Source organism: Pseudozyma flocculosa, assembly GCF_000417875.1.
Source record: "Pseudozyma flocculosa PF-1 unplaced genomic scaffold scaffold00005, whole genome shotgun sequence".
Lineage (NCBI taxonomy): Eukaryota > Fungi > Basidiomycota > Ustilaginomycetes > Ustilaginales > Ustilaginaceae > Pseudozyma > Pseudozyma flocculosa.
The window spans coordinates 463,414-475,399 of record NW_006920873.1 but is presented as its reverse complement, the minus strand read 5'-3'; the positions used below and the strand labels follow the sequence as shown (position 1 = coordinate 475,399).

The window sequence follows — 11,986 nt, the reverse complement described above, 5'->3', positions numbered from 1 at the left end:
CCCCCCCTCCCTCTCCCCTCACTCTGCCTCGAAACGACATGGGGTCGGACGATACGGGCAGATTCTCAACAAGATCCAGACGCAGGTGGTGCAGTCGCAGCGCGAACTGGCCTACGTGCGCACCCAGATCGCCTCCAAGGAGCGCGAGGCCAAGCTGTGCGACCTCACCCTCTCCCAACTCGCTCCCCGTTCCAGCACTGGCGGGGAGGCGACGACGGACGACGAGGGAGGGTATTATCGCAGCGTGGGCAAGATGTAAGGCCGCCTGCCTCGGGCGCGCCCCCGTTTCGGACGGGATAGAGTACGTCGAGTCCTGACACCCACCACTCCCCCCATTCCCCCTCTTGCTTTCCCTGCGCTTTCTGCCCATCTCGACATACAGGTTCCTCTCCGACACCCGATCCAACATCACAACAGACCTGACTTCCAAAGCGACCACGTACCGGGACGAAGCAAAAGTGTTGGAGAAAAAGCAAAAGGTTCGTCCCCCGGCCCCCGGGCCCCTGCCCTCGTCTCGCTCCCTTCATCTCTTCTCGGTCACTCACGCCCTCGTACGTACTCCCCTCCCTCGTCGGTCGGAAAAACGAACGACCGCAGTACCTGGAAAAGCAGGCGGCCGACGCCCAGGCCCACCTCAAGGACATTTTCAGCTCCGTCGATCGACAGCAGCAGATGCAGGCTCAGTCTTGAGTCTGTCGCCCTCCCTCTCCCTCTCCCACTCCCTCTCCCCGTCCCCGTCTCCCTCGACCCCTGGCTTCGAGGGGAGGGAGCTTCTCCTCGTCCCGCTCCGACTTGGCGTGGCGCTCGCTACGGTCCGGCGCACATCCTCTCTTCCCAACGAGGGCTACGAAAGGCCCCATGCCAGTCTCAGGCACCCCACTCGCACGCACGCACGCACGCCGTCTAGGCGCCCCCCTCCCGCTCCTGTACTTGTATCCCGCCCACCTCATCTGGCCCCTCTTCTCCCTTTGCCGGCAGCCACATACCGCGGCGCGCGCCTCGCTCTCACTGCGACAGCCACCTTGGCGGCCCGCGTCAACGACGACAAAGGAGGATAATGCGCGTTCGATAAGTCAAGGCCCTCGGGACCCGTCTTTGTACGTGTAAAAATACAGCAGGATGGCTCGACGATGGGCAGGCGGTGGAGTCCGCGTCGATTAGGGAGGAAGGGCGCGTGCGGACTGCCGCCGCACGAGGTCGTCGGATGGACGGATTGACGGACTGGACAGAAGCAGGGGTGCTGGCGGCGAGACGACGTCTGCGCTCCCTGCTCGCAGGGTCGCCAAGTCGAGCGCGTCGGCCAATCGTGCTGCGCTGCGGTGCGCTGCGGTGCGCTGCGGCGAACGACGGCTCTCATCTCCTCGCTGCAGCGCTGCCCTTGGCCGCCGCCAGCGCTGCCGACGAGGATGACGACGACAGCGACGACGACGACGCCGTCGTAGTAGAAGTCTGCGAAGACTTCGACGTCTTTGATGAGCCCACGCTCGACGGCGGAGGCGCAACAGACCTTCGACCGCCGCCGCCGCCCACTCCTGCATCGTGGCCTGTCTTTGCCGTGTTGGACGCTGCGTCGCAGAGCAAAGCGACCCGCTGGATGGAGCCGAGCGCACGCTGGACGCGCGCGTGCGAGAGCGACTGCGGGGGCGTGTTGGAGAGGAGGTCGCGAAGCATCAGCCCGTAGCGCGGCAGGCGCTGCGTCGGCATAATGACAATGTCCATCGGGCTGAGGCTCTTGACGGCGGCCAGGCTGGCCGCCGATGCCGAGGCATGCGACGTCGACGACAGCGTCGACGAGGCAAGGTGCAGGTCGCCCGCCGCCCGGGTGGCGATGGGCGTGGCGTGAGGAGTCTGGGGCGAATCGGCAGCAGCAGATCGGCCGAGTCCAGCGGTGTTGCGCGGCATCGTGAGGCTCGCGAGCTGGCCCCACGGCGAGCTCGGGCGACTGGGCAGGCGCGAGGCGTGTTCGCCAGTCGGACTCGTCGGCCGCGTGCTCGAGCCTGCCCGCTTCGAGCCGAGCAGCGCCGAGCTTGACGGGGGATCGACAAAGGCGCTCGTGATCGTGCTGCGCCTCTTGCCGGCGCGGCTGCCCAGCATCGGCATGGTCTTGCCATCCGATTCCCTGCGCTCGCTCCGGGTCGGGAGGGGCGGCGGAGGCATCGACGATCCCGGCTCGCCGTAAGTGGTGGACGATGGCCCGGTCCGAGTCCTCTCGAGCGCCCCGCGCGCCTCGACCGCCCTGGGGTTGGTCGGCGACGTTGGCGAGTTGTTGGCACCCGGCACCGTAGACTCGCCGACCTCGGTCTGATCAGGCGGCAGCAGAGGGATCAGGCCAAGCTTAAACGCCAGCTTGGCCTTGGGCGCCTCGGCGGCGCGCACAGCGTCCATGAGACTGGGCACAATGGTGCTCCAGTTGACAAACGTCGCCTGCAGCTGGGCGCCGAGGACCTCGAAGGCGGCACCGACGCCAGCGCTGGTCGGGTTGGCCTCGACGCGCTGGATCAGACCTCGGCTGAGGGCGATCAGCTGCGGGAGAAACGTGCGCAGCGTCGCCAGGTGCTGGGGAAGCGTGCCCGGCAGGTACTTGGAGCCTGAGCTGGGCGAGTAGGTGGCAAAGAGGTTGCCGCTCGTCTTGCGCTTCGTCGAGGCCGCCGAGGCCGCCGCAGTGGTGCTGAGCTTGCGTACGGCCGTCAGCAGGCTGGCCAGGTGACGTGCGTAGCTCCTCTCGGTCTGGACCAGCTCTCGGATCAGGAACAGCGCCTTGACCTCCTTCTTCCAGTCGTCGTCGTTGACAAAGGCGCCGTCGCGGAGCTTGCCCGACGCCTTGCCCACGCCCCACTCGAGCCCCGAGACGGCCGTCGTGAGGACCGGCTTGCGATCCGCGTTGGCTCGGACGATGGCCTTTTGCACCTCGTCGACGGATCTGCGGTCTGCGCGGACTTCCCTCTCGCCTTCGCCTGGAGCCAAGCGCGCGTCGGCACTGGCGGACCGGCGCGAGGCCATCGAGAGGCTACTGGCGGGCCGGTGCAGAGCACGTCCCCGGGCGTCATCCTCGATCGACGGCCCAGCGTGCTCGGTCCGGGTCCTCGGGTGAACGCCGGACGCCATGCCCAGCCTCGCCAGCCGCGCCTCCTTCTCTGCCTCGGCCGCCTCCGCTGCGATGCGCTGGCGATTGACGGCGCGAACTTGCTCGAGCGCCTCGAGGAACTCCTTGTCATCGGCGATGTCGAGCGAAGGCTGGCTCATCTTGCGTCGGCCCGCGCCGCCGTTCCGAACGTCGAGGGAGCTGGCGGATCGCAGAGGTGCCGGCACTGACGCGCCATCGAGCTTCGTTTTGATCGAGGGCAAGTTCGGCTTGCTCTTGGTCCGTTCCCTCCTCGCCGGCGCGCGCGGCCCCGGTGCGCTCCGCTCGGCAGCGTCTGTCTGGTGCATGCTGCTCCTTCGAGTGTCTCCAGTCCTCCTCTTGACCTCGCTGCTCCTCGAGGTGATGGTGCTGGCCGAGGACGACGAGTTGAGAGAGTGTCCGCTCGACAGGGATTTGTCCGATACGGAGCGGCTCGAGTTGGTCGTGGATCTGATCGCTTTCGAGGCTGCGATGCGGCTCTGCATCCTTGGGCTGGGCTCGTCTGGCGCGGCATAGCGGTCCATGGTCGGTGGCGAAGTCGACGATGAGGACGACGAGAAGGCCGGGGTGGCCGTGCTCGCTGCCGGCTTGCGGCCCGAGCGCAGCGGCAGTGTCCCGGCCCGGTCCAGCGTGGGAGCTGGCCGAGCGAAGTTGGACGCCGTCTTCGGACGCGGGAGAGGAGCACGGTAGCTTGAGGGCGGGGAGAGTGCCTTGCCAGGCGAGCGCGACCTTGCGCTCAATGGAGAGCCAAACTCCGATGCCGCGCGCAGCTTGTCGGGCGTCGATGGCGTCCTGTCCTCTGCCGCGGGGTGCGGCAGCAAATGCTGCCTCTTCTCGGGCGTGCGGGTCGCCGCCGACGCCGCCCGAGGCACCTCTCTTGCAGACGGAATTCGAGGAAGCGTGGGGATCCCGGACGCCTTCGTTGTCAGAGGTTGCTCTTCCCTGCCAGTGGCCGGGACGCTGCTCTTCGGCGCGTCGCTCTTGGGCGCGCCAGCAGACCGAACGGCCGTTGGCGCAGCCTTTGCCTTGCGCCCCACTGCGGCGACCGCCTCGTTTCCCGAAGCGGTCCTCTCTCGGCGCAGCGCCTTGCGGAGCGAGAAGCCCAGCGATGTCTCTGGGCGCGCGGGCATCTGAGGAGGCTCGACGAGCTCGAAGCCGCCCCGCATCGGGCTGCTCGGCCCTTTGATCGACGGGGGCCGGGACTTGACCGAAGGCGGTCGTGACTTGACGATCAGCGGCTCCAGGACCACAGAGAGCGTGCGGCTCAGGGATCGATGCCTTCGGCGGGTGTCGGCAGCCGGGTCCCCGTCTGCGGCTGCCGCCGATATCGCAGAATCCCGGGCGCCCTCTACGGGCGCGTCCACGGGGCTAGCTCCGGTCGCCTCGAAGCCAGCCAACAAGTTGCTGGATGGGGGCGGCGTTTCCGCTGCGGGCGACGTCAGTGCGTCGAAGAAGGTTGCACGCTCATCTTCGGGGGAAAGGAGCGCCGACGAGGACGCTGCCGTCTCGTACGAGGCCATCGTAGTCGAGGCGGTCATGCCGCCGTAGAGCGAAGACGAACGCTGCGCCGCAATCGGCCGTCCAAGGTCGCCGCCCGCTCTGCTGCGGGCGTCGATCTCTGCCGCCGCCTCCTTGGCCGCCATCGTAATCAGGGCCGCGGGGTCGAGCGACTTTTGTTTCCGGTGCGTCTTCCTATGAGGTCCCGACGGCGAGACGTCAGGCGCCCAGGAAGACAGCTCCAGGCCGTTGCGAGAGGCAGACGGCGACGACGATGCATCTGTCCGGACGGTTGAAGAAGCCGTGAGCCCTGACGCAGAGGGTGCCGGGGTCGGGGAGGCTTCCACGCGAGGCCCGACCCGGTCCGCCTGACGTCCCGAAGGCCCGTCCCGTCGCCCATGCATGGTGTGCGACTGCGTCGTGTGACCAAGATCCGACTTGGCCGCGCGTGCGTGCCCCGAGCCCGGAGCGGTCGTCTCGGCCTCTCGCGCGACGACGAAGACGTCGTCGCTGTCCTGCCACAGGGCGCTGTTGAGGAAGGAGAACGTGGCGGCGAATGATGGGGAGATCTGCGGATCCGGAGACGGCGGCTGGCCGAAAAGCACCGGACTTGCAGGCACGGTGAGCGCCAGGCCGGCATCTCCTAGCCCCCGGGGCTGCCCGTCCGGAGCAGGCGGCGAGTCGCTGGGTTTGGTTTCGGCAGTGCGCGCGGTGAACATCTGCTGCAGCTGTCCGACGCTCTGACTTCTACCTCGCTGCATGCCCGGGGCTTCCGGTCCTCGTTCGGCCCCGAGCGTCTCGTCCCTCGCCTTGGGCGCCCTCACCGTCCCCGCCTTGCGAGCCGGCTTGGCTGCATCTGGGGCCTTCTTGCCTGTCATCTGGTTGAGCGTCCGTGTCCAGGGCTGATCGTGGAACGAGAACCGCGACGAGAAGCGAGACTTTGAGCGCACGTGTCGGATGCCCTGATCCTCGGTGGACGTCGCAGCCTCGGCCAGATTGACACCGCTGGCGCTGCGCCCAAGGTCCAGTGCTTCTGCTCGTGCATCGGCCCCCGTCATGGCGGGAACGTGGGTGTGGGTGCTGTAGGACGGGCTGTGGCCCGAAGCGTGCTTCTGATCCCGCTGCATCGACATCGCCTCGGAGATCGACTGCGGACGAGACGCCAGATGCGGTCGTCCGAATCCACCGCTCGCATGGTCCACGGAAGGGTAAGCGGAGCTCACGTCCTCTCGCGAGGAGCGCACAGACAAGCTGAAGTCGGAGCGCGTCGGCGAGCAGGGCGTGAGCGACTTGGTCGAGGGCGTCGGCAGGTGGCCGGGTCCCAGCTGCGGCGAAGGTGCCAGGCTCGAGATGGTCGAGGGACTCAGGCTGTGCGACGATGCGCCAAACGCCGTGTAGACGCCGAGCCCCTGATCCGGCTGAGCGGTCCACATCAGGGAGTTGCGGAACGACCTGGCCGAGCGCGAGAAGGCCGAGCGGAGCGACTTGGAAGTCTGCGACGTGCCGGCTTTAGAAGCCGGCGGGACGTTGAAGGAGTGCTGCGCCTTGGGCGACGCCGGTGCCGAGGGTCCCGAAAGGCTCGAGGTCGAGGCGTTGCCTCGCTCGGACCTCGCCTCGATCGAAGGGTCGTGCAGTGTGGCGGTCGACTGTCGGTCTGGCGCAAGCAGGGCTGGCCGTAGTGTCGAGAGTGGCGCCGAGGCAGAGGGCGGGAGCCCCTGGGCAGACTGCCGCCGGCTTTCAGGGGACGATATCGGCGCAGTGCCCTCCGCAGTCCAACCGGCTCGGTCGGAAGCCGAGTGCGTCAAGAGCTCGGCCTGCACTTCGGAGGAAGGGGCGCCGCCGTCGCCGCTGCCGATCGCCGCATCGCTCAAAGCCGATGAGCTGTGCCCGTGCGGCGACGTTCCCGTCGACCACGAGTGCGCGTACGCATCAAGGATCGTCAGCAGCGACGAGCCGGCATCCTGCTCGAGCGGCACCGCCAGCGGATCGAGCGACTCGGACCGCGACGGCGGGATTGGAGCGCCGGCCAGGATCAGCGGCGGGAGCGAGACATCGGTGTTGCTGCGACCCGAGCCACGTCGGTCCCTGAGGAGCAAAGGACGGATCGAGTCGGTCAGTATGCGTGAGCCACAGCGTTGGCGAAGCCGTTTAGCCCTTTTGCTGTGCAACTCACCCGTAGGAATAGTCCGACGAGTCCCAGAATGTTCCGAAGCCGTCCGATAGGCGGGCCAAGGCTCTCTTGGCTTCTGCGTGGGCTTCCTCGCGGTCCGCGCTGTCGCTTCCGCCGTAGTGAGGCCCCTCTTCGTCCTCTGGGCTGGTCGGCGTGGTGCTCGCCCAGCTCTCGCGCCTCGCCAGGTGGCCTTGGGAGAGGCTGCTCGATTCGATGGTGATGCTGGTGCGACGGGCCAGGCTGCCGGAATGCGAGGCCTGGCTGCAGCCCTGCGACGAACTCGGCCGTGCCCCGCTCTTGCCGCTGCGGTAGGATCGACTGGCATTCGAGAGGAAGAGGCTCTCGCCAGTAGTATTGGACCTGGACGAGCCCGTCGACCTGCCCGAGTCGCTCCTGTGGTGGACGAGCGCGGCGTCGTCCATCCTCAGGAGGGGGAGGCTGGCTCCCGTGCTCAGTAGGGCGCTCGGGCGGCGGAGGCGGTCGGGAGAGGCGTCGAGCGCGGGCCGCCGCGCTAGGCCACCCGATGCAAGGTCATCGCGGCCCGAGCTGGCGCCCACAGAGGGCTTACGGGCGATGCTGACCGGTCTGCTGGTCGATCTCGTCTGGACGGCAGGGTGATAATTGACGGCTGACCTCGCTGTCGCGGCATCTGTTGCTGTCGCCGCAGGCATCGGCGCCACCTGCGAGTGAGCGACCATGGCAGGCTCAGAGGACGAGGAAGCGTCAGGTTTCCGCTGCGAGAGCGAGGCCATGTCGAGGCCCTCTGTCGCACTGATCAAGGGTGCACCGCGGTGGGGAGCTCGGCCAAGAGAGCAAGGAGGCGAGGAGGACCTCTGACAAGTCGTGGGCAGCGAGTCTCGATGCGCAGAGGAGAATCGCGAGACACGGGTAGGGCCGTGGCGGACCGACACTGAGTGTGGCTGAGACGAAGGCAAGTGCGGCTAGAGCAGCTCAATGACGATCGACGGCGGCCATAGCGTCGGTGGAGTCGATGCGTGAAGGGGCGGGCGAGGCAAGGCTGCTTCGGGTGTCTGCTGCACGTCGAAGGTAGAGCTGGAGGTCGAGAACTGGGTGAGGGATCGTAGACTGGTCGTGGAAGCTCGGCGAGGGGTTCGATGCAGCGTCGAAGGGCGACGGGTAGCAGGCCAGCCGGGGAGCGATGCGCTAGAGGTGGGAGAGAAGGGGTATCGATGGAGGCCAGCGCGAGAGGGGGCGATGTCTAGACGATGGGGTATGCTGGGAACGATGGATAGGGTGAGCAACTGTCCGTGTGTAGCAGGCGGCGAGATGCGGGCGTCAGATTGCTGTCTGCGGCGATGAGGTCGAGGAATGCGAGGGAGTGTGCGAGGAAAGAGGGCCTTGGGCACGAATGCTAAGCGGAAGAGAGGCGGGGCGTGGGCGGGCGGGCTGGCCAGAGTGCTGGCATCGGATCGCCGCCAGGACGAGGATGCAGATGCGGTGCCTGGACGGAGGCGGTGCTGGCAGTCGTGGGTGGTGGCTGTATGGGGCGAAGAAGGCGGCGATGGTGGTGGTGGTGGTGGTGACGGTGGAGCGAGGACGAGCAGTGGCGGAAGGGAGGGGGGCGATGTGCGGTAGGTTCGAGGTGAAAGGAAGGGAGAGAGGGACGAGTTGGTGTCGAGAGGCGTGGAAGGAAGGGCTCCCAGGCTAAGGCTAGGATGATGTCGGCTGGTCAGACAGAGGAGGTACGGTCAGTCAGCTGCCCTGCAGGCAAAGAGAGCAGGGGCAGCAGCAGCAGCAGCAGCAGCAGCAGGCCAGCCGGCTGCCAACCTTGGCCTGCCTGCCTGCCTGCCTGCTTTGCCTGCCCAGCCCAAGCTGCTGCCTACAGTAGCCGCCTTTGCTCGCCGCACTTGGCTCGTTGGCCAACTCAACCCAAGCCATCAAGTGCGCCTGCCCTTCGCAGTGGTCCTCACCCTCCCCTGCCCTGGCTGGCTGGACCCCTCCCCGACGCTAGCCGGTGGGGTTGGGCAAACCTACACCGCCGGCCCGTCAGCGCTGCCACATCAACCTCTCGTCCTGCCTCGCCCGCTGTGTGCGCCGTGCTGCTTGTCTCTCTCTGCCAGGGCGCTGCAAAAGAGGTTGGCATGGTCAGGCAGGGGAGGCTTGGCCTGCCTTGCCTCTGTATGCACTTTGCGTCCAATTCATCAGGCGCCCAGCTCAGCCCACCTCAGCCTAAACCAGCAGCAGCCGGCGGGAGGGGGGGTCACACCTCCTCCCGACTAGCTCTCTCTGCTGCGTCCAGGGTTCGGCATCGGATCTGGTATGTGCCACGCCGTCGCCGTCGTCGTCGGTGAGTTGGCGGGCCCAGGATTCCTGGCGGTCAGTTATGTTGCTATTTCCTCGACCTCGACCAGCAGGCTGACTCCGTGGATCGCCACCTCTGCAGCAGCAGCAGCAGCCGCCACATCATCATCATCATCGATCAGGATGGCGTCGATCCTCGTCTGCAAACAAAAGAGAGAGAGCGAGGCTGCCCGCTGGCTGCTGGCACGGGCGGAGCCAGGCGCGGACTTGGGAAAGCCACGTACGGATGCAGGCGGGCTTGCGTCGGAATTTGGGCCCGCAAGCAACGTTTGACACGACCATGGTCTGCCTGCCTGCCGTGCCAGTCAGCCGGGGCCGGCTGGCCTGCTCCGACGGCGTCGCTGACGAGGGCCTCGTGTGTGCGTGCTGCCTCGCCACCCGCCGCCGCCGCCGCCTTCTAGGTCCAGCCGCCAATATCGATCGATTCGGGCCATTCTCTCTGTCTCCCCGTCGTGAGTCTGCTTGCTGGCTGATCGTGTGCTTTTCTTGGACACGAGCCAAAGAAAGGCATGCACGCCCCAGAAGTGGCGCGGTGCTACGGCAGCAACAATCAACCCTACCGTTTAGCCGCGCTGGCTGGCTCGGCCCCGGCCTCCAAGATCGGCGGAAGCATCCAAAGAAAAGGCAAGAAAGAAAGAGAAGCAAGCAAGCCAAAGCACGGGCGTGCGGGCGGTGCGGCAGCGACGATGGCCAAGCGAGCCTTTACCTGCCTAGCTGTTCATCGATGGGCACCACACCACGCCTCCAGCCGATACGGACGGCGCGGGCCGGCTGATCATCGCCCACCAACCACGCACCACCCGACCTGCTGCTGGCCTACCTCTCGGAAAGCGTAGCCGCTGCGGATGTCCAAACTCAGCCGACCACGCCAGGCCTGCCATGCATGCTCCAGATCAGGCTCGAGAGAGGCAAGGTGCGCGGGCGGCTGAGCACGTAGCGATAGCCAGCCAATCGTTACCGGCGTGGGCGTCGAGGCGGACCCTGAACCGCACGCCCGCTTCCGAGCCGATCAGGGCCGACGCGTCCAGATCGACATCGAGGCAGCTCAAGCAGCGCAGCCCAACCTAGGCCATAACTAAGCACAGCTCGACGACCATGCGGTACGGTCCTCCTTGGACGACAGGAGGGCGGTGGCGACTAGGTCCGGTCCAGGCGCAAGCGGGGCGGCGCAAAAGGTACTACAGTGGTATGAGGCCAAGCGAAGCGGCGTTTGGATGAATACTGGGACTAGTACCGCACGATGGCCTGGCCTGCTTGGCGTGTATCATCGACGCCGGGCGAGCGCCACCCTCGTTTCTGCCTTGCCCTCGTCATCGCTGGGGACATGTCCGTGATGGTGAGTGGTGCCTGTCGAGGCCGCTACAGCTCGTGGAGGCAATCGCGATTGGCCATGGCGCAGCGTGGCCTGCCTGGCATGAACTCGTCTGCCGGTCGGTCAAAGATGATGTTGAAGGAAGCTATCGAACCAGTGTCCGCTTGCGGCCCCTCTGATCCTCGGCGATAAACTGACCCCACATCCATACGACAAACGAAGGATTTTGCCGACGACGTCGTTTGTCGTGCGGTGGGGGGGGGGGGGGGGGAGGGGGGCGCACAAAGGAGGCAACGCCCGCCCCCTCCGAAAGGACGCCGGCAGCACGCACGCACACCGCGGGGCGTGGCATGGCATGGCACGTTCACATGCACGCCGAGACGGTGCAACGGTCGTCGTCCATCGCGAGATGGTTGCATGCCCCTTCGTCAGCCCCTCCTTCGCCCGCCCTCGAGCCGGAAGCAGGCAAGCAAGCAAGCAGATGCCGCGCTAACCAGTCAGGGAGAGCCAGGCCGGATGAAGCGGTAACGCGTTGGCGATCACGCAGCAAAGCGCAGCGCGGTGCGGCGGGTGAATTGAGTCGCCGCGGTCCTGTTGCATCATCGCGCACCTCCCCTCGCTCCGCACCAGCACCAGCACCGGCAGGCAGGCGGCAAGTCAATAAGGCGGACATGGTCGGATCCCGACCTCGACCCGAGCCCGCCGTAGTGTCGCGACGTTGGCGCAACGTGGCGGGGAGCCCTACGTGCGTCCCCGTCCCCGCTTCTTTGGTCGGTTGTCGTCGATCGACGTGGATCCCCTTTCGTCCGAAGCGTAGCCGAACATACGACCCGTCTGCCAGCCAGCAGGCAGGCCAGTCCGGCGTATCCGAACAGGCAGGCCGGCAGGGATGGATGCATACGGTCGGTGCACGTTGCATTGCGTTGGTTGGCGGTGCGTACGTGGACGGGAAAGAGAGTGAAGCGCTGCGTGGGACCGACGACGACGAGATGGCGGCGAACCCGACATGTCCCAACCCGGACGAGACAGCGTCGTCGACGGGCGGCCATCACCGCTCTGACAGCAGCATCCCTTCATGAGATCACAGATGGACCATGCGCGAGGTCGCCGCCGCGATCCGGGCGAGCTCCTCGTCGCGCCGTCACTGGCGCCGCGGGGTCGGGGCACGAACGCATCGCGGCGGCTAGCACATATAGATTACATGGCGGCAAAGCGGGGACGACATATCGTGATACGCGGGGGGTGTCACCCGACTGCGGCGCTGAGCGAGATGCCAGACGTGCCGGCCGGGAGCAGGGCGAACGAGGCATCAGGCCTGGCCAAACTGGGCCTTGAGCTGCATGATGCTGGCCTTTTGATCCGGAGGCAGCGCGTTGATCTGGTCCGGGGTGAGCTGGAGCACCTGCATCAGCAGCTGCCGCTGCTCCTCGCCCAGGTTCTGGCCCGCCAGCGCTCCCAGACCGCCAGCTGCGCCAGCGGGCGCCGAGGGAGGCGGTGGCGGCGGCGCGACGCCCGGAGGTCGGGCCATGCCGTGCGGTGGCGTGGGGGCAGGTCGGCTGTAGGG

At 66.9% G+C, this 11,986-nt stretch overlaps 3 protein-coding genes across 3 annotated transcripts in view; 1 reads left to right on the top strand and 2 right to left on the bottom strand.

Moving 5' to 3' along the window:
• The window catches only part of PFL1_01979 (uncharacterized protein), a gene marked incomplete at both ends in the record, with an annotated part of 1,432 nt that extends 742 nt beyond the window's left edge, over positions 1-690 (top strand). The window contains 3 exons of the mRNA XM_007879490.1: positions 62-255; positions 383-479; positions 598-690. Coding sequence (XP_007877681.1) covers positions 62-255; positions 383-479; positions 598-690 — 384 coding nt within the window. The remainder of the gene's footprint in view (positions 1-61; positions 256-382; positions 480-597) is intronic.
• A 663-nt stretch (positions 691-1,353) lies between these two features.
• On the bottom strand, positions 1,354-7,540 carry PFL1_01978 (uncharacterized protein; the record flags this gene model as incomplete). Its single annotated transcript, XM_007879489.1, has 3 exons — positions 1,354-5,766; positions 5,842-6,703; positions 6,792-7,540. The coding sequence occupies 3 exons, from the start codon at positions 7,538-7,540 to the stop codon at positions 1,354-1,356; spliced, it is 6,024 nt and encodes a 2,007-aa protein (XP_007877680.1).
• A 4,191-nt stretch (positions 7,541-11,731) lies between these two features.
• PFL1_01977 (uncharacterized protein) overlaps positions 11,732-11,986 on the bottom strand; it is a gene marked incomplete at both ends in the record, with an annotated part of 1,657 nt that continues 1,402 nt past the window's right edge. Inside the window, one exon of the mRNA XM_007879488.1 lies at positions 11,732-11,889. Coding sequence (XP_007877679.1) covers positions 11,732-11,889 — 158 coding nt within the window. The remainder of the gene's footprint in view (positions 11,890-11,986) is intronic.